Below are 19,769 nucleotides of genomic sequence, written 5' to 3'. Positions count from 1 at the left end.
TACTATTTAAAACACAGTATTTCAAATAACTCATGTTTCCATAAAGTATCACCTGAGTGGTGGGGGGTCTGGACACAGGACTCCGTCTGCTCACTGAGACACGTCTTCACATCTGAAATGTGTCTGTTGGATTTTTAAAAAGTATTAGACATTTGGAAAAAAGTAAAAACCACATAAAGATATAATCAGTCAAAGTGTCAATCAACAAATCTATACAAGAAAAAAAAAAAAGATATTTAGTGGATCCATAATGGATCCACAGAACATCTGAACCTAGAGGTCTGGTCTGACAGCACTTACATGGAGTCTGGGTTCCTCATCCTCCTCACTAACTGCTTGTTCTCCTCCGCAGTTTCTACAGTAACCATCTGCACATCATCATCATCTTCCTGAAGCAAACAAGACACAGAGGGACGTCATGTTCAGTCAAAAGTCAAAATAATCTGTCAGTTATTATTAAATGGGGGATCTGAAAGGTGCAGTCCCGTGTTTTTTTTTTTTTAAGTCATAAAGAAAGATTTCAGCACCACTATGTTCACCTGGTCTATGGGTTCATTTTTTCCATTCAAAATTCTATTCACAAAACCCCATAATGACAGCAAGTTTTTTTTTTTTTTTTTTTTTAATTCTTGCAAATTTACTAAAAATAAAAACAAAGAAGTCACATGTATATGCAGCGCCATCCAAAAGTACTGGAATACTTGGTATTTCACACATTTTAATTTGTTTATTTAGAGGAGGATTTTCTTTCACCAAAACATCAAATCTAGGCTTGCATCTCAGATGTACCTTCTGGCAATTTGTAGCTGAACTTTCAGGACTTCTTTTTATGAAAATCGTCTCTATACCACCTCATCATGAAGCTGTTTAAATGGGATACAAAATGCAAAACATGCACTATGCAAAAATTCTCCAATCACAGCCAGAGAAGCCTATATATTCTTCTGGGTTGCCTGGGTGGCTTTTCTCAATCTTCTTCTTGCACAGTCACTCAGTTTTTGAGAACTATGCCATATAGATTTACCATAGAGTTCCATACTGTTCATATTTCTTCATAATTGATGGAAATAAAGTCCAAGACATATTCAGTGACTTGGAAATGTTCATGTATCCATCCCGACTTGTCTGAAGAAAGCTGGCAATAAAACTGATTTACAGCATAATTAGCCAGATAGCACGTGTGCTTGAATGTAGTATTAAAGCTTTTCATCAGTACCACTAATAAGTGACGGCAAAGTCAACACGCTTTCGAAACCTGTTTCAAACATCATTGCTGATCAGTGTGAAATGAAGCCTCAACTGATTTAAAACAAGTACTTCAAAATGTTCCTGTTGATTTTCTCGCTCTGGGGTGAAACACCAGAACTTGGACAGCACCGTTTTTGAATTTCATATGAAAACGCTGCATGTGCGTGAACACGTATGCTGCTTGTTTAGCAAAGCTGACAGAATTATTTCGGGTGACAGCAGTCAAACTAATCTGAGCACCCCCACTCTGTTTTTTTTTAAAACACAAGCTGAGCTGCTAGAGTGCTGTACTCCAGGAGGCGCTGCCTCTCGCCATACTTCTTCCTCTTCAGTGATTCTTACACTGGTGATGACGTTGATGTTGTTTACGATAGCACAGTCCTCGTCAGACGAGTGATCCGTCTGCTCATCGGTCTCCTCCAACAGATCCACCACTTCAATCACATCTGCCTCATCTTGTCTTTTCTTTTTGGTGCTGCCCTGCTGGAAGGAGTTCTGACCTGAAACACGACACACAATAAAGGCTTCATGCTCTATGTTGGACATTTTAATTTGTACATTAACAAGCACTAATCCAACTGTTTGTGTCAAACCTGTGCCTGTTTTGGGAGCAATGACATCAAGACAGGAGTCTCTGTACTGCGTCAGCCTCCTCTTCTGCTTCACCAAGCGTTTCTCAGTTGCCTTCAACCTCTCGATCTCCTGCGTGGCCTGCAGGAAACACAACACCACCAACTACATCAAACAAAGACCATACTACAGCAGTTATTAAAGTCCACAAGAGCATTGTGATGCTGGCATTTCTGCACAAGTCTCTGCTGCTGGATTCTTCTGGATTTGGTTAAGAAGGTGAGAAAACTGCAGAGGTAAGTGCTGAATATATTTCATGTTGTGTTTGTTACCATTGACTTGGGCAATCAGATTAGGTCTGAAATTATCCACAGGGATTGCATGCTGCCCAACCCACCACACAACAGAACTGCCACGGGTCCTGGATGGCAACTACCCTGGGAGACAGCAGGCCCATCCAATGAAACAATGATTGTCATGTGATCAAAGATTGCTTGTGGAGAGGTGAGTGCTCACTTGCTGTTCTGCTAAAAAGACAAAAGAACTGAATGCGAAGCATGCCCAACCAAAGTGAGGCATGGCAGTAGTTCCCTTCAAACGATCTTTGAACAGAAATGTTAATGTTATTTAAAAGGCGTCTGTGAGGGAGACGTGAGGACTCTGAAGTTCAGAGAGAAGTGTTTGATGATGCCTGGATGTCTGAGGGAGGAATCTATGGAACAGAACACTGAGTTGCTCTATGTGTTGTGACGGCTCAATTCTTTGTTGTTTAGTTTGGTCAGAGCAGATGGTCACCCCACAGAGTCTGTTCTGCTGGAGGTTTCTTCCTGTAATTAAAATGCCAGGGGGAGTTTTTTGCTGACCACAGGCTTGCTCATGGGGTGGGTTAGGTCAGACCGCATGCTTGTGAAGTACTTTGAGGCGACTTATGTTGTGATTCAATGCCGTTTTATCAAATATTTAAATTGAAGGCATATATTTTATGGTGAGACTTACAGCTTTTATTGGTTAAACACGCAATGTCAATGTAAAATTTTTTTCATCAAATAATGATAGAACCTCCAAGCACTAAAATCAGGAGTATAAAAATATGGTACTGTGGCAGTGAAAAGGGTTTGCATGATGTAAGTTGTTGCACAAAACTCACAGGCTTGATGCAGGAGATTAGAGTTAATAGGAGTTGAAATGGTGATTTTCATTAAGTATAATTTCCTGCATTGAGGCTGTTTTGTGTAATGACTTTGGTTTGTATTTATATATATATATATATATATATATATATATATATATATATATATATATATATTGTATTCAGCACCTCATCGATGATCCTGTGCACTTCTTTTTCATTATTTGGTACCTTTTGCATGATGTACATTACTGTTCTTGCAGGGAACTGATGACACTCAGTTTATATGTCATCTTATATGTCAGTGCAGAGATTTTAGGGTTCGGTCACAGACTGAAATGCATCCAAAATGCTCTTAAATCTTTCTGACAAAATTGCAGTAGCTAATATGCTTGTGTTTGCTAGAATACAATCTCCTGCTGTGTCTGACCTTTGTCAACACACTGATCTTTGAAGACTTTTTGGAGAGTGCCAGCTCCTTTTTCAGACTGCTAAACAGATGCAAAAGCTCCTGTCGCCGGTTTTTCTCCAAGGCTGACTTCACTGCATTCCTTTCCGTGTTGTTCATCTCAGTGGACGCCTGTGAGGGGGAAGAAAGTACATGAACCCAGATGTAGGGCAATATACAAACAATTCTAGATGTGACTTTGCAGCAATTTTAGCGGTCGATGGATTTCCAGGAAGTGGACAGCAACGTACAGTTGACGCTGTGTTATTGTCCATTTATCTTGTTCAGAGATGGACACAATTTGCAGAAGGCTGGTTTGTGATCACAGTTCTATAGACAATGATGGCGGTAAAAGACTGCAGGTTCACCAGGAACTGGCAATGTGAATTTTATGTGACGTCTCACAGAATAAGCATGACTGGAAGACTGGGAGCGTAGGATCCTGATGAGCTGTAATTACTTTGGTATCCTCATACATGCAATCATGGCAAAGCACAAACACACACCCACCAAAATCATCAATGACTCTGCCAATCTGAGGGTCAGCCTCACCTGCATTCTGGCCATAAATGATCAAAACCAGAGTCTATTCCAGTAACATTACTGTGATTTGTTCAAATTTGTAGATTTACCCAAGAAGGCAAAATGTTTACTTGACTGCACTCAGTTTTGATGAACTGTGACCTCCATTCTGGACACAGCCTACAGCTCTAACCTCAAAGTTCAACAGCACAAAGACACCCTGATAGTGGACAGTGAAAATTTATATGTCAAATTTCAACCGTCAACTAATGTTGAACACGCAGAAATCTCTCAACAGATTCCATGAGTGGACTGCTCTAAAGAGACAACTTCATTTGCATCTCACTGTCAATAAGTGGCCCTGGAATCTTAGTCGCTTTCTTAAAGGTTCCGATATGTTAATCATTGCTTATCATTTACTTGTTGATATATTATTACTCATGAGGTTTAGTCTCTACACATAAACATGGAGGGAAAAAAAAAAATAAAAAATCACACCTTCACCTCCTTTGTCAGTCAGAAAGAAGATGGTGAAGTCCGATATAGGCCCTGAGGTGGTGGTGCTCATTTCTGCATTCTGTGATGTGAAGCGGATGAGAGTCTACAACTTCCCCTGAACTGGACACCAGTCCAACGGCAGGATAATCCCCAGCCCAGACTGGTACCCATTTACAGCTGGGTGGACTGAGACGCCGTTGATTAAGTGCCTTGCCCAACGACACAGACAGGTAGCATGAGTGGGATTCGAACCCAGTCATATATATATTGGCAGGTCGGCTGCTTAACTCCATAGCTACCTGCTCTGCACAATTTTACATATATAGCTAATGTCCCAGATGGACACAACCAGAAACCTTAGCTACCTGTTTGTTTATTTATTTATTCTACAATGGTTTAATTTAAAAATCAGATGATTCTTTGATGAAATGAAAAACAAAGTTATTTCTCACACTGACCTTTGGTGGAAAATCCTTTTCACTGTCACTGTCCGAATCATCCTCAAAGCTTGACAAATCTTCTGTCGAACTGCTCGAATCAACCAGGTCTACTACCTCCATGTCTTTCATCTGCATTTTGCCCTGTGACAGTTCTGCAGCACCTGCACAGGCCCCACCCCCTGTTCGAGTACAGAGTCCTGTTTCATCATCAACACAGATGATGTCCAGGTCCACTAGGTCACATGCGAGCTCAGGAATGGCAACAGCGGGTCTTTCATGAGAAGGATGTGGTTGAGGCAAGACACCGGTAACAGGGTTGGCCTCTGAATCCAGATGGGACGCTGCAGTGGTAGGACCACTACTGCCATGCTTTGCAAAGTTGTCATTGATGGTGCCGGTTGGGGGAATGGTTTGGACGACATGCTGAAGACGTTCCTGAGGAATGGTCTTGGCTGTATCTGTCCCTGTGCAAGAAGGATCCTGAATAGCTTTGATGGCCACTCTGTTGATGCCTGGCTCAATCTCCTGGCTTGCAGAGGATTTCACTGGGGATGGCTTGCGCACTGGAGTCATAGTGACAGAACCTGGTGCTGGCACCACGTTTGTGGTGGTGGCCTGGGTAGGAACGCTGGGACAAGTTATGATTAAACGATCACTGGTGTTGCCTGAAGGGAGGATTTTGAAGGTACATGCTCCCTGCTGGTGCAGCATGCCAGCCCTGGGTTGGGCTGGAGTGTTGATGTGAGACACAGTGAAGGACTGGAACCCGGAGAGGGAAGTGACGAGTGGGGGGGTCAAGAGTGGTGTTGTTTGGTTGATAACTGAGATGGCTGGATGTTGCAGTGATGTAACAGAATGTACTGGGGCAGGGCCTGAAGGGCAAGGAGACAGTGAAAAGATATGTACACAGTCCGTGAGTATTATCAAAGTAACAGTTCAGCAACATTTACAGTAATTTTACTATTAAAACAAGAGCTATATATATATATATATATATATATATATATATATATATATATATATACGAGGTCTGTCCAAAAAGTATCAGACCTTTTTATGTTTTTCAAAAACCATATGGATTTGAATCATGTGTGCTTGCATGAGCCAACTTTGAACCTTCATGCGCATGCGTGATTTTTTTCACGCCCGTCGGTTGCATCATTCGCCTGTGAGCAGGCTTTGTGTGAGCACTGGTCCTCCCCTCTCGTTGGATTTTCATTACGAGGTGGAACGATTTGGAGCTTTGCTGCATCACATTTTCCAGAAACTGTGAGAGACAGCCAGGTGGAAACCATTCGGAAGATTCAGACGGCTTTCGGTGACGATCCTATGGGCATCACACAGATTAAGGAGTGTTACAACCGGTTTAAAGACGGCGCACAATGGCGGAGGATGCGCCACGCTCCGAGCGGCCATCGACAGGCTGAAATGACCAGATCATTTCCAAAGTGAACGCTGTGTTGATCCGGGACGTCATCTGACTACCAGAGAAATTGCAGAAGAGGTGTACATCAGCACTTTTTCGGCGCATTCCACTGTTACAGGAGATTTTGTAATGAAAGACGTGCGGAAATTGGAAGTCTCACAGGACATGTTGTAACATGTCCAGCTCTTACACAATTCCTCGGATACTCACTCGACTGAAAAGCCACCAAAACCCGTTTGAATCTTCCGAATGGTTTCCACCTGGCTGTCTCTCACAGTTTCTGGAAAAATTAGATTCAGCGCTGCTCCAATCGTTCAGACATTTTCCTCAAAATGAAAATCCAACGAGGGGGGAGGACCAGTGCTCACTCAAAGCCTACTCACAGGGGAATGACGCAACCGACAGGCGTGAAAAAACTCACGCATGCACACGAAGGTTCAAGGTTGGCTCATGCAAGCACACATGATTCAAATCCATAAGGTTTTTGAAAAAAATAAAAAGGTCTGATACTTTTTGGACAGACCTCGTATATATATATATATACACACACTCAACAAAAATATAAACGCAACACTTTTGGTTTTGCTCCCATTTTGTATGAGATGAACTCAAAGATCTAAAACTTTTTCCACATACACAATATCACCATTTCCCTCAAATATTGCTCACAAACCAGTCTAAATCTGTGAAAGTGAGCACTTCTCCTTTGCTGAGATAATCCATCCCACCTCACAGGTGTGCCATATCAAGATGCTGGTTAGACACCATGATTAGTGCACAGGTGTGCCTTAGACTGTCCACAATAAAAGGCCACTCTGAAAGGTGCAGTTTTGTTTTATTGGGGGGGGGGATACCAGTCAGTATCTGGTGTGACCACCATTTGCCTCATGCAGTGCAACACATCTCCTTCGCATAGAGTTGATCAGGTTGTCAATTGTGACCTGTGGAATGTTGGTCCACTCCTCTTCAATGGCTGTGCGAAGTTGCTGGATATTGGCAGGAACTGGTACATGCTGTCGTATACGCCGGTCCAGAGCATCCCAAACATGCTCAATGGGTGACATGTCCGGTGAGTATCCCAGCCATGCAAGAACTGGGACATTTTCAGCTTCCAAGAATTGTGTACAGATCCTTGCAACATGGGGCCGTGCATTATCCTGCTGCAACATGAGGTGATGTTCTTGGATGTATGGCACAACAATGGGCCTCAGGATCTCGTCACGGTATCTCTGTGCATTCAAAATGCCATCAATAAAATGCACCTGTGTTCTTCGTCCATAACAGACGTCCATACCATAACCCCACCGCCACCATGGGCCACTCGATCCACAACATTGACATCAGAAAACCGCTCACCCACACGACGCCACACACGCTGTCTGCCATCTGCCCTGGACAGTGTGAACCGGGATTCATCCGTGAAGAGAACACCTCTCTAACGTGCCAAACGCCAGCGAATGTGAGCATTTGCCCACTCAAGTCGGTTACGACGACGAACTGGAGTCAGGTCGCGACCCCGATGAGGACGACGAGCATGCAGATGAGCTTCCCTGAGACGGTTTCTGACAGTTTGTGCAGAAATTCTTTGGTTATGCAAACCGATTGGTTCAGCAGCTGTCCGAGTGGCTGGTCTCAGACGATCTTGGAGGTGAACATGATGGATGTGGAGGTCCCGGGCCGGTGTGGTTACGCGTGGTCTGCGGTTGTGAGGCTGGTTGGATGTACTGCCAAATTCTCTGAAATGCCTTTGGAGACGGCTTATGGTAGAGAAATGAACATTCAATACACGAGCAACAGCTCTGGTTGACATTCCTGCTGTCAGCATGCCAATTGCACGCTCCCTCAAATCTTGCGACATCTGTGGCATTGTGCTGTGTGATAAAACTGCACCTTTCAGAGTGGCCTTTTATTGTGGACAGTCTAAGGCACACCTGTGCACTAATCATGGTGTCTAATCAGCATCTTGATATGGCACACCTGTGAGGTGGGATGGATTATCTCAGCAAAGGAGAAGTGCTCACTATCACAGATTTAGACTGGTTTGTGAGCAATATTTGAGGGAAATGGTGATACTGTGTATGTGGAAAAAGTTTTAGATCTTTGAGTTCATCTCATACAAAATGGGAGTAAAACCAAAAGTGTTGTGTTTATATTTTTGTTGAGTGTATATACGAGGTCTATTAGAAAAGTTTCCGACCTTATTATTTTTTTCAAAAACCATATGGATTTGAATCACGTGATTGCGTCAGACAAGCTTGAACCCTCATGCGCATGCGTGAGTTTTTCCACGCCTGTCGGTTGTGTCATTCGCCTGTGAGCAGGCTTTGAGTGAGGAGTGGTCCAGACAGCTGTCTGAACGCCATCTCAAAGCCGTCCTGTGAGACCAAAACGGAGGTGTTCCTTTGTCTCGCTCCATCAGCAAATCGGTCGTGACGCGCGAAGCCTCCGCTCGGCTTTCCATGACAAAATCTCTTGTTAAAAGTGAAATCTGCTGGAAAATGGTTGATGTCCAGCTCTTGTGATAACTAGAGAAAGTGCACACGACGGTCCGGCTCCACAGAGCCATCCGTTTAGAAATGATCCGGTGGTTTGTGGCTGTCGATGGCGGCACAGAGCGCGGAGCGCCCTTAAAGCCGTCCTTAAAGCGACAGTAACACTCCCTATTCTCTACCAAGCCCGTAACATTTTCACCGAAAGCCAGATAAATTTTTCTAATGGTTTCCAGCTGCCAGTCTCTAACAGTTTCTGAAAAAATTCTGATGGAAAAAAAGCTCAAATCATTCCACCATTTCCTGACAATGAAAATCCGCCGAGGGGGCTGGACCACTCCTCACTCAAAGCCTGCTCACAGGCGAATGACACAACTGACAGGCGTGGAAAAACTCACGCATGCGCACGAGGGTTCAAGCTTGTCTGACGCAATCACACGTGATTCAAATCCATATGGTTTTTGAAAAAAATAATAAGGTCGGATACTTTTCTAATAGACCTCGTGTGTGTGTGTGTATATATATATATATATATATATATATATATATATATATATATATATAAATAAGTATCACCATGTGTTTTTTCCACAATACCTTATCAATTTTCCTACCCATCATATCAAAATATTACTAAGAGAGAAGGTTGAATGATATGAAGAGAGTAAATCATTATGTGTTAGTGATTAGTAAGGATGAAATTGAAAGAAACTTGAGGTTTCTTCCTCAGAGGGAGTTTTTCCTTACCACTGTTGCTCTGGGGGTTGGTAAGGTTAGACCTTACCTGTGTGAAGCGCTTTGAGGCAACTCTGTTGTGATTTGGCGCTATATAAATGAAAATAAATTGAAATTGAAAATGAAGTGAGGGCAGTTATGAAGAGGATGAAGAGTGGAAAGACAGCTGGTCCATATGATTTCCAGCGGAGGCATGGAAATGTTTAGGAGATTGCAGTTGAGTTTCTAACCAGACTATTTAACCCTCTGGGGTCCAGGGTATAATTGGTCATTTTTGACTACTTTTGGCTTTACCTTCATAATTTACCTTAAAAAACTTTTTAATGTGGTTCAATTCAAATTCAATTTAAACAACTTCACTGATCCCTAAAAGGGCAATTTATCTGCAGTTCACCAGCACAGTCATACAACCACACACAGCGTGTGTCAGAAACAGCACTCCAGATTAAAACAACAAACAGTCAGTAACCTTTGTTTACTTTGCTTGTTTTGGTGTCATTTGTTTCAGCTCAACCTGTGACTTTACAGTTTTTATTTCATTCTGACATCTTCTAATAACACAATGAACCTAATTTCAAACAAAAACATAAAATCTGAATAGAAAAAAGTTTTTTGTTTTTTTTTTACTGTGAAAACTACAAAAATGTTACACCATTTATATAACGTAGAATGCAAATGTGTCAAGGTGCCTTTAAAAGCACATGGAAGACCACCTGGAGTTTGCCAAAAGGCACCTCAAAGGCTCTCAGACCATGAGAAACAAAATAATAAAAATAAGAAAAAATAAGACAAAGTTTGAACTCTTTGGTGTGAATGCCAGGTGTCATGTTTGGAGGAAACCAGGCACCATCCCTACAGTGAAGCATGGTGATGACAGTATCATGCTGTGGGGATGTTTTTCAGCAGCAGGAACTGGGAGACTAGTCATGATTGGGAAAGATGAATGCAGCAATGTACAGAGACATCCTGGATGAAAACCTGCTCCAGAGTGCTCATGACCTCAGACTGGGATGAAGGTTCATCTTTCAGTAGGACAATGACCCTAAGAACATAGCCAAGATATCAAAGGAGTGTCTTCAGGACAACTCTGTGAATGTCCTTGAGTGGCCCAGCCAGAGCCCAGACCTGAATCTGATTGAACATCTCTGGAGAAATCTGAAAATGACTGTGTACTGACACTCCCCATCCAACCTGATGGAGATTGAGAGGTGCTGCAAAGAGGAATGGGCAAAACTGCCCAAAGATAGGTGCACTAAGTTGTGGCATTATATTCAAGAAGACTTGAGGCTGTAATTGCTGCCAAAGGTGCATCAACAAAGTATTGAGCAAAGGGTGTGAATACTTATATGATTTCTGTTTTTTTATTTGTAATAAATTTGTAAATTATTTAGAAAAAAACAAAACAAAAAACTTTCATGTTGTCATTATGGGGTGTTGTGAGTAGAATTTCGAGGGAAAAATGAATTTACTTCAGTTTGGAATAAGGCTATAACATAAAATGTGGAAAAAGTGAAGCACTGTGAATACTTTCTGGATGTACTGTAGATGAGTTTAATACTTGGGGTCAACTATCCAAAGTAATGAAGAGTGTGGTAAGGAGGTGAAGAAAGTGCAGACAGGGTGGAGTAGGTGGAGAAAGGTGGCAGGGGTGATTTGGAATCGAAGGATATCAGCAAGGGAGAAGTCTACAAGACAGTCGTGAGACCAGCTATGTTTCAGTCATAAAACATTAGGTTGATAAAGTGATGTGCCGGTGTCTTTTTGCTCCTTACTGGTCACGATGTAATACTGAGTGTTAAACTCACGTGTCTTGGCAGGTGTGACTGGCTGCACAGGCATCAGCTGGTTGACAGAAATAATCTGCACCAGTTTACCATCCGGTCTGCGAAACAGTTGGACTCCTGGCGCTGCCCGCAGAACCATCTTCTGGCCAACTGCGGACAAATTGTGAAGTTGGACGGGTACTGGTATCAGATTATGTGTACCTGGAGGTAGAAACATTTGAAAGCTGATAAGAGTATCTGTAAACTGAGAACATTAAATTTAAATGTTGTAGGACATTTTCATTTACTCTGTGTCTGCAGGTGTCGAAGAAGCAAACCTGTTTCTGACAGGTGTTGCAGTGTTCCAGCTACTGTAGACAATAGTACTTTAATTTTTTAAGGATTTAAGAATGCTATATTTTTGCATAATTTTACTGCGTTCCATTATCTCTGAAGTCGTAAATCACAACTGGGGATATATAGCTGATGCAGAGGCTTTGATTCATGCCTTTGCTCCTTCTAAACTGGTTTAAAATGTTGGTGCCAGAGTTCTGACTAGGAGAAGAAAGTTTGATATTACACCAATTTTGGCCTCCTTTCCATGTGAAGTCAGATTTTAAGGGTTTGTTATTAATACATAAAATCATTCATGGACTAGCACCTCCCCGTCTGGCTGATCTAATTAAATCTTATGTACCGACCCCTGCTCTTCATTCATAGGAGGCAGGATTATTGTGATCCAAAGCTTAAAAAGAAGTTATAACCTATAAAATTATTCATTGACTGGCACCTCCCTACTTAGCTGCTGTAATTAAACCCTATGTACTAACCTGGGCTCTGCGTTCTTGGCACAGGACTACTGTGTCCCTAGGGTAAATAAAAAGTCTGCAGGCCACAGAGCTTTCTCTTATCATGCCTGTTTTGTGAAATGATCACCCTTCAGATATAAAACAGATTCTGTAGAGACTTTCAAGTCCAGACTTAAGACGCATTTGTTCTCCTTTTCGTATGGCTAGCATAATGGAAATATTCTTCCAATCCTTTTAAATTCATTGTATTAGTAACGGAATAGGTCTCAGCCTCAACTTTATCTAAATTCTGGGTCTGTTAGTGAAGCTTAGGGCTAGCGATCAGTGATTACCATAGCATTTTCTCTGCTTTCCTGTCGATTTACTGTTGATGAATTGTACCTCAGGTGTTGTTTTTCCAGCCGACTGATTCTGCTCTTGTTCTCTCTGTCTGAGATGTGGAGGGCATTGTACGGCATTGGCGTCTGCGGACAATGTGATGCTTCACTGACCGTGAGATGCCATGCCTGAAGCTGATACAGCAGACGTTGTTTTGATTTCCTGTTTTCTGTTTCTTCAGCGTTGTAAAAACCTTGTAACTGTTAGAATGGCCTCAGCAGTGGGTCACCCCTCTGAGTCTGGTCTGCTTGAGGTTTCTTCCTCAATTTCATCATAGGGAATTTTTCCTTACCACTGTTGCCTGTGTGCATGCTCTAGGGCAGGGGTTCTCAATCCAGTCCTCAAGGACCCCTGAACCTGCACATTTTACATCTCTCCCAGTTCTGCCACAAGCTGATTTGCAAATTCAGGTGCACAGCCAATCAACTCCTAACAGATATCTGAATTAGAAAATCCGGTCCTTGAGGACCGGATTAAGAATCTCTGCTCTTGGGTTGGAAAGGTTAGACCTTACTTGTGTGAAGAGCCTTGAAGCAACTTTGCTGTGATTTGGCGCTATATAAAATTAAATCAACTGAAATTGAAATTAGCAGGTCACACAGCTTTCTCTTACTGTGCAGCTCTTCTGTGGAACAATCTGCCTGCTGAGATCATATAGTCTGATTGTTTGAAGTCCTTCAAATCCAGAGGAAAGACTAATCTGTTCTCCCCATTTCATAACTAATACAGATAGCTGTATTGACCAGAGTGTGTAGGCCAATTACAGGGGCTCAAAGCGCTTTACAGTAATGCCTTGCATTCACACCAATGTCACCGATGCTGCCATGAGCAAGGAAACTTTTTCAGGGTCCAAATAAAACCACAGTGGGACAAGCAGCCTTTCATCATTACCTGATGTGGGGCCAGAGCTTGAAGAAGCACCTGAAACAGCCCTGATCTGACTAGTCCCTGCTGTGGCTGTTCGAATGACCTTCAGTGTCACTACACGAGCCCCAGCCTCCTTCTGCACTGCTGCTGCTTTGCCTGCAAGCTGGACTGGATCCACAGGAACAGTCGAAGGAACAGATTGTGACTGGTCAGTGTTCACAACCAATGGCTGAACTCCTGTGAAACAGAGTAGCTTGTAAGATAAAAAAAAAAAAAAAAAAATCTATTGTTTTCATTTATTTATTTATTTTTAAGATCAGGGTTTGCTGCATTGTCAATGCCAAAGTCGAAGGGTCCAGGATCACACCCCATAAAACAAACAATAAAGCAATAATAAAGAAAAAAATGTGTTTCAGTGACAGCAGCTAAAATAATTATTTAACACGTCACCATTTTTCCTCAGTAAATACGTATATTTCTTAAGGTGCTATTGACCTGAATTTTCACCAGATGTGACACCAAGTAATCCACACATATAAAGAAAACAAAACAAATAACTACAGAAATTAAGTTGTATGAGTACAATAATATGAAATGACACAGGAAAAAAAAAATAACAGATGAAGAAAGGGAAGTGCAAAAAGACATGGAGAACCAACCAGCTGAAATATATCAGTAATTAGAAAGCAATCCTACCCCTTGTCAGTGCAAATTAATATCAGTTGGTTCAGTCCCAACTGATGGCCTATAAACAGGTGTCTCACAAGAAACAGCTCATGATGGGTAAAAGCAAAGAGGTCTCTCAAGATCTTTGGACCTTTACTGTTGCAAAACATACTGATGGAATTGGTTTTAGAAGGATTTCTAAACTTCTGAATGTTCCAGTGAGCACTGTGGGGCTGTAATCCAGAAGTGGAAAGAACATTTCACTATAAACTGGCCATGACCAGGTGCTGTTTCAAAAGTGTCTGACAGAGGAGTGAAAAGAATTATCAGAAGAGTTGTCCATGAGCCATGGACCACTTGTGGAGAGCAACTGAATAATTGTTTCAAATAAAACTAGAGCACTGCCTTCGTAGAGTGCAAATCTCCGCTAACACTAGTTTTACCTTGGAAAAAATTTTCAAGGTCATCGTCCTGTTAGAAGTGGCTTTTCATAAGATAAAATATAATACTAAATATAGTTCAAAAGGGCTTTTCAATCTTTAAATCAAATATCCACTAAATCCACAATATGAATCAGATGCGGATCAAACTTAAGTCTATTCATTGTCAGTTTGCACCTCATTGTCACAAATGAGAGTGACTGAGACACTTCTGATTGAGATATAATGCAAAATGTACACCAAATGGGTTTTTCAATATTAAATTCAAATGTCCACAAAATCCACAATCTGGATCGGATCTGGATCAAACTTCATCAGGTGATAGATTGCATTACTGAAGAAAAAGCAAGCTGAAGCTTGTTTAAAGTTTTATCCTCAACATTTAGACAAGTCTGTGAAATCCTGGGAGAATGTAGTCTGGTCAGATGAGACTAAAACTGCACTCTTTGGATGTCATCAACTAGAGGTGTTTGTCTTCTTTTCATTTCAATAACACACACACACACAGTGAGGCAAATAAGTATTTGATCAACTGTTGATTTTGCAAGTTTCCCACCTACAAAGAATGGAGAGGTCTGTAATTTTTATCATAGGCACACTTCAACCGTGAAATATAGAAATACTCAACAAAAATATAAACGCAACACTTTTGGTTTTGCTCCCATTTTGTATGAGATGAACTCAAAGATCTAAAACTTTTTCCACATACACAATATCACCATTTCCCTCAAATATTGTTCACAAACCAGTCTAAATCTGTGATAGTGAGCACTTCTCCTTTGCTGAGATAATCCATCCCACCTCACAGGTGTGCCATATCAAGATGCTGATTAGACACCATGATTAGTGCACAGGTGTGCCTTAGACTGCCCACAATAAAAGGCCACTCTGAAAGGTGCAGTTTTGTTTTATTGAGGGGGGATACCAGTCAGTATCTGGTGTGACCACCATTTGCCTCATGCACTGCAACACATCTCCTTCACATAGAGTTGAAGAGAACACCTCTCCAACGTGCCAAACGCCAGCGAATGTGAGCATTTGCCCACTCAAGTCGGTTACGACGACGAACTGGAGTCAGGTCGAGACCCCGATGAGGATGACGAGCATGCAGATGAGCTTCCCTGAGACGGTTTCTGACAGTTTGTGCAGAAATTCTTTGGTTATGCAAACCAATTGTTTCAGCAGCTGTCCGAGTGGCTGGTCTCAGACGATCTTGGAGGTGAACATGCTGGATGTGAAAGTCCTGGGCTGGTGTGGTTACACGTGGTCTGCGGTTGTGAGGCTGGTTGGATGTACTGCCAAATTCTCTGAAACGCCTTTGAAGATGGCTTATGGTAGAGAAATGAACATTCAATACACGAGCAACAGCTCTGGTTGACATTCCTGCTGTCAGCATGCCAATTGCACGCTCCCTCAAATCTTGCGACATCTGTGGCATTGTGCTGTGTGATAAAACTGCACCTTTCAGAGTGGCCTTTTATTGTGGACAGTCTAAAGCACACCTGTGCACTAATCATGGTGTCTAATCAGCATCTTGATATGGCACACCTGTGAGGTGGGATGGATTATCTCAGCAAAGGAGAAGTGCTCACTATCACAGATTTAGACTGGTTTGTGAAGAATATTTGAGGGAAATGGTGATATTGTGTATGTGGAAAAAGTTTTAGATCTTTGAGTTCATCTCATACAAAATGGGAGCAAAACCAAAAGTGTTGCGTTTATATTTTTGTTGAGTATATATTTACTGAGAAAAATGGTGATGTGTTCAATACTTATTTTCCATCCATCCATCCATCCATTTTCTTCCGCTTTATCCAGAGTCGGGTCGCGGGGGCAGCAGCTCAAGCAAAGCCGCCCAGACCCCCCGATCCACACACACCTCCCCCAGCTCCTCCGGGGGAACCCCAAGGCGTTCCCAAGCCAGCCGAGAGATGTAGTCCCTCCAGCATGTCCTGGGTCTTCCCCGGGGCCTCCTCCCAATGGGACGTGCCCGGAACACCTCTCCAGCGAGGCGTCCAGGGGGCATCCGGAAAAGATGCCCGAGCCACCTCAACTGACTCCTTTCGACGTGGAGGAGCAGCGGCTCGACTTTTAATTAATAATAAAGTTTGAAAAAGCAAACCAAGATCAATCGAGAACAGTTAATTTAACTACTAGTTGTTCTTTCCACCTATCTTTTTTTTCAGTATGAATATTCTAATCCTTGCTGTTACATGTCAACTGAAACTGTGCAATGTGGCCTCCAGCTTGTAGGGTCACCACAAGTGTGCAGCAAATTATTTTCACCAATAGATGCCAATATGCACTAATGAGGCATCAAGTAATTAAGCTTTTTGAAGCAGAAGGTTTCATGTCATCATAACCGATACCAGTAATCGGATGTTGCCGACAGTTGGTTGTCCCCGACTGGACTGCGGGTGATTATGAGGAGCTACTAGTGCTAGCTCATGATAAACTCAGGCTCAACAAATACAAGATTTAAACTCTACAGACTTTCAGATCAATGCCATCCTGCCTGAACACATTTGATGTGCTACATTTTAAAATGCAGAGATTTTCTGATATTTCTGCTTTCTCTGATCACCTACAGATTTGTGTCAATCTGAAGTTATACTGGAAAAACCTGTTGCAAAATGATGCATAATGTGGTGAGACTGCAGCACACCCTGAACAAGAATTTTATTTTTACCCATTGGTTGTGCAGGGAGGCTCAACACGGTTGCTGGTAGCACACTGCTGGATGGTATAGTGGGACAGGCAGCAGCCACATCAGACGATAATGAAGCAGCTGAAGACGTTGGTTGCAAAGGCTTTTCATGAATCAGATGGGTTTTGGAATGGGAGGACTTCAAACATGAAGAAGAAGAAGCCATTGTTGAATTCTGTTTTTTAGTGGTGGATCCCACCCGGCCCATCAGATAAGCTGCTAGTCTGTTTGCTGGGTGGAGTGCACCCATCATTCCCAACTGGACCCTGGCAAGAGGATAGTCCTTTCCATTCACCTGGAGAAAGATTAAGGAGAAATTTGGTTCAAGCCCAGAATACACACACACACACACACACACACACACACACACACACACACACACACACACACACACACACACACACATTCTTTTTTAAAGACAAATTTTACATTCTACCATTTTTTACCTGTAAAATGTCAGAAAATATGAGACACACTGAAAATGCAATTAATGAAATAGTGTTTTACTATGGCCAAAATGTCAAAACTAGTAATATGTAAATATAACCGGGACAGAAAAAAAAATACACATTGAATACTTTTTTCAATTACAGTGCAGGTTAGCTGCACATCCACTACAGTGGACCACCCTCAGTCCTAGATGGCAACCACCTGTGCATTCCCACTTCTTAAACATAACCATCTATCTGCCACAGCCAAGCGATAGGCATCCCCTGGGCTTTTTTCCAGTTGGCAGGGTTCTCAGTATTGAGGGTACCCGGAATGCTGGATCATGGACACACAAATCAAGGAGCATCAAGCAGTGTCCAAGTCTCTCTCAATAACTGTTCAGTTAGCACAAAGACATGCCAGTAGTCTCAAAGGCATCCAGTCTTTACCTTAGATTACTGGTTACAATCATACAGCAAGAATGGATACACCAAGATAAGTTCTTTCCAGGCATCTCTTAATGTCAAAGGCTGATGACCCAGAAAGATGAACGTCACTGTTCAGATAAATTAATCTCTTCAAACACAAATGAAAACACTACTGACGGCAACTTCAAACCCAGATACTTCAACTCCTCTGGTGCCATAATCAGCGAAGCCATTGACTCTCCAAAGATCCTAGGATTGTCCTCAGTCTAAAGTAGCGGGACTCCATAACCCAGTTCAATACCCAGTCTATGGACGCTCTGAACAGAGTAGGAGCCAGAACGCAGCCCTGGCCAACACCAATATTCACCAGGAAGACGTTAGACTGTGTCCTTAGTTCACACAACATTCACAGTGCCTGCAAGTTCTCAGGATGTCCCATACAAAATTTGAATTCAACAAATCAAAATTCTGAAAAAATATCAACAGATTACCCACATACATATGTGTTCAGTGAGTACTCACAGAGCTAATATCCGTAGTTTCTCCAAAAATATTAGCCCTATCAATATTCAATTTTCACAGCATTCATCCTTGACCAAAAATACATCAGCATACCAAACAGCAAATGTCAGCTCTCCCCAGTTTGTCCGTGATCAAAGTTATATACACACAACACACACACACACACACACGCGCATGCAGAGCTTGTCGTCTTTTCCACATTCTGCCACAAGCATGTGACATGCACAAACAGAGATGGCGGCGGAAGACATCAAACACAACACATTTCTCATTCATGGTAAAGGCAACATGACATTTAACTAAACTGACTAAAACCAACTGAATACAAAAACACAATAAATCAATAACACTAACTATACTGTTAAACTACCATGAACCATAATAATATTCAAAACTCCAAAACCCCAACCTCCCATGGTGCATTGCAGCGCAACGTCCATTGTTTACTGGCTAATATCTCCAAAAATATATCCAAATAAATATATCCAAAATACATAATATACCATACCAAATGACAAATGTCAGTTCTCCCCGGTTTCTCCGTGATCAAAATCAAACACGCACATGCACACAGAGGCCACTTAGCTATTATAATATAGAGAACAGTGACCTCTGCAAATGCAATATTTTTTGTTAAAACTCTGACAGTTGATGCTGCAAGAACATCTTATGTAATTTCAGCCCCACTGTGAAGGAGTGGAGAGGTAAAATGTTTACTGTCCAGTTACTCATGGACCCAACTGTAAACACAGAGTTTTTTATATCCCAAGATCTCAGTGATGATTCATTGTTGTGCTTTTGAGCAGCTAGAAAGTACTTACCCGGACTACGTGATCTGAGCTTCCAGACTGTTTCTTATTGGCTGAGAGGATGCCAGCAGAGGACACACCTGCCAGGAAAGGCACAGCCATGCTGATCATCCTCTGCTTCTTCTCTTTCCTCGTCATCACCTCTGTGTTCCTCTCATCCCATTCATTCTTCTGCGAAACTGGTGGCGCCACCATCTCATCCTTGACATCAGTAACTGCCTCACCCCAGTTCCAGCTCTCCACAGACTGGTCCTCCTCCACCTCCCGCTGCCAGTCCTCCAGAAGATCCTCTTCCTCCATTACTTCCTGCTGCCAGTATTCTGGGGACTTCTCTTTGATCACTTGTTGCTGTTCACAACACCAAAAGACAAATGAACAAAATGTTTCAACATACTGTGTCATATCTTCATATACAGCCATCTTCTTGATAGTACATAAGCCCTCTC

General features: G+C 42.2%; 1 protein-coding gene across 1 annotated transcript in view; it reads right to left on the bottom strand.

The window, feature by feature from the left end:
- The window catches only part of mgaa (MAX dimerization protein MGA a), a 79,454-nt gene that overhangs the window by 5,788 nt on the left and 53,897 nt on the right, over positions 1–19,769 (bottom strand). Inside the window, exons 15-24 of the mRNA XM_034159572.1 lie at positions 19,336–19,671; positions 17,118–17,430; positions 13,347–13,559; positions 11,311–11,490; positions 4,874–5,727; positions 3,378–3,527; positions 1,842–1,959; positions 1,591–1,748; positions 301–389; positions 53–123 (exon numbers count right to left, since the gene is read on the bottom strand). Coding sequence (XP_034015463.1) covers positions 53–123; positions 301–389; positions 1,591–1,748; positions 1,842–1,959; positions 3,378–3,527; positions 4,874–5,727; positions 11,311–11,490; positions 13,347–13,559; positions 17,118–17,430; positions 19,336–19,671 — 2,482 coding nt within the window. The remainder of the gene's footprint in view (positions 1–52; positions 124–300; positions 390–1,590; positions 1,749–1,841; positions 1,960–3,377; positions 3,528–4,873; positions 5,728–11,310; positions 11,491–13,346; positions 13,560–17,117; positions 17,431–19,335; positions 19,672–19,769) is intronic.

The sequence above is a fragment of the Thalassophryne amazonica genome, chromosome 19, assembly GCF_902500255.1.
Source record: "Thalassophryne amazonica chromosome 19, fThaAma1.1, whole genome shotgun sequence".
In the NCBI taxonomy this organism is placed as follows: domain Eukaryota; kingdom Metazoa; phylum Chordata; class Actinopteri; order Batrachoidiformes; family Batrachoididae; genus Thalassophryne; species Thalassophryne amazonica.
The sequence above is the reverse complement of the archived record's forward strand: the minus strand, read 5'-3'. Positions and strand labels throughout refer to the sequence as shown.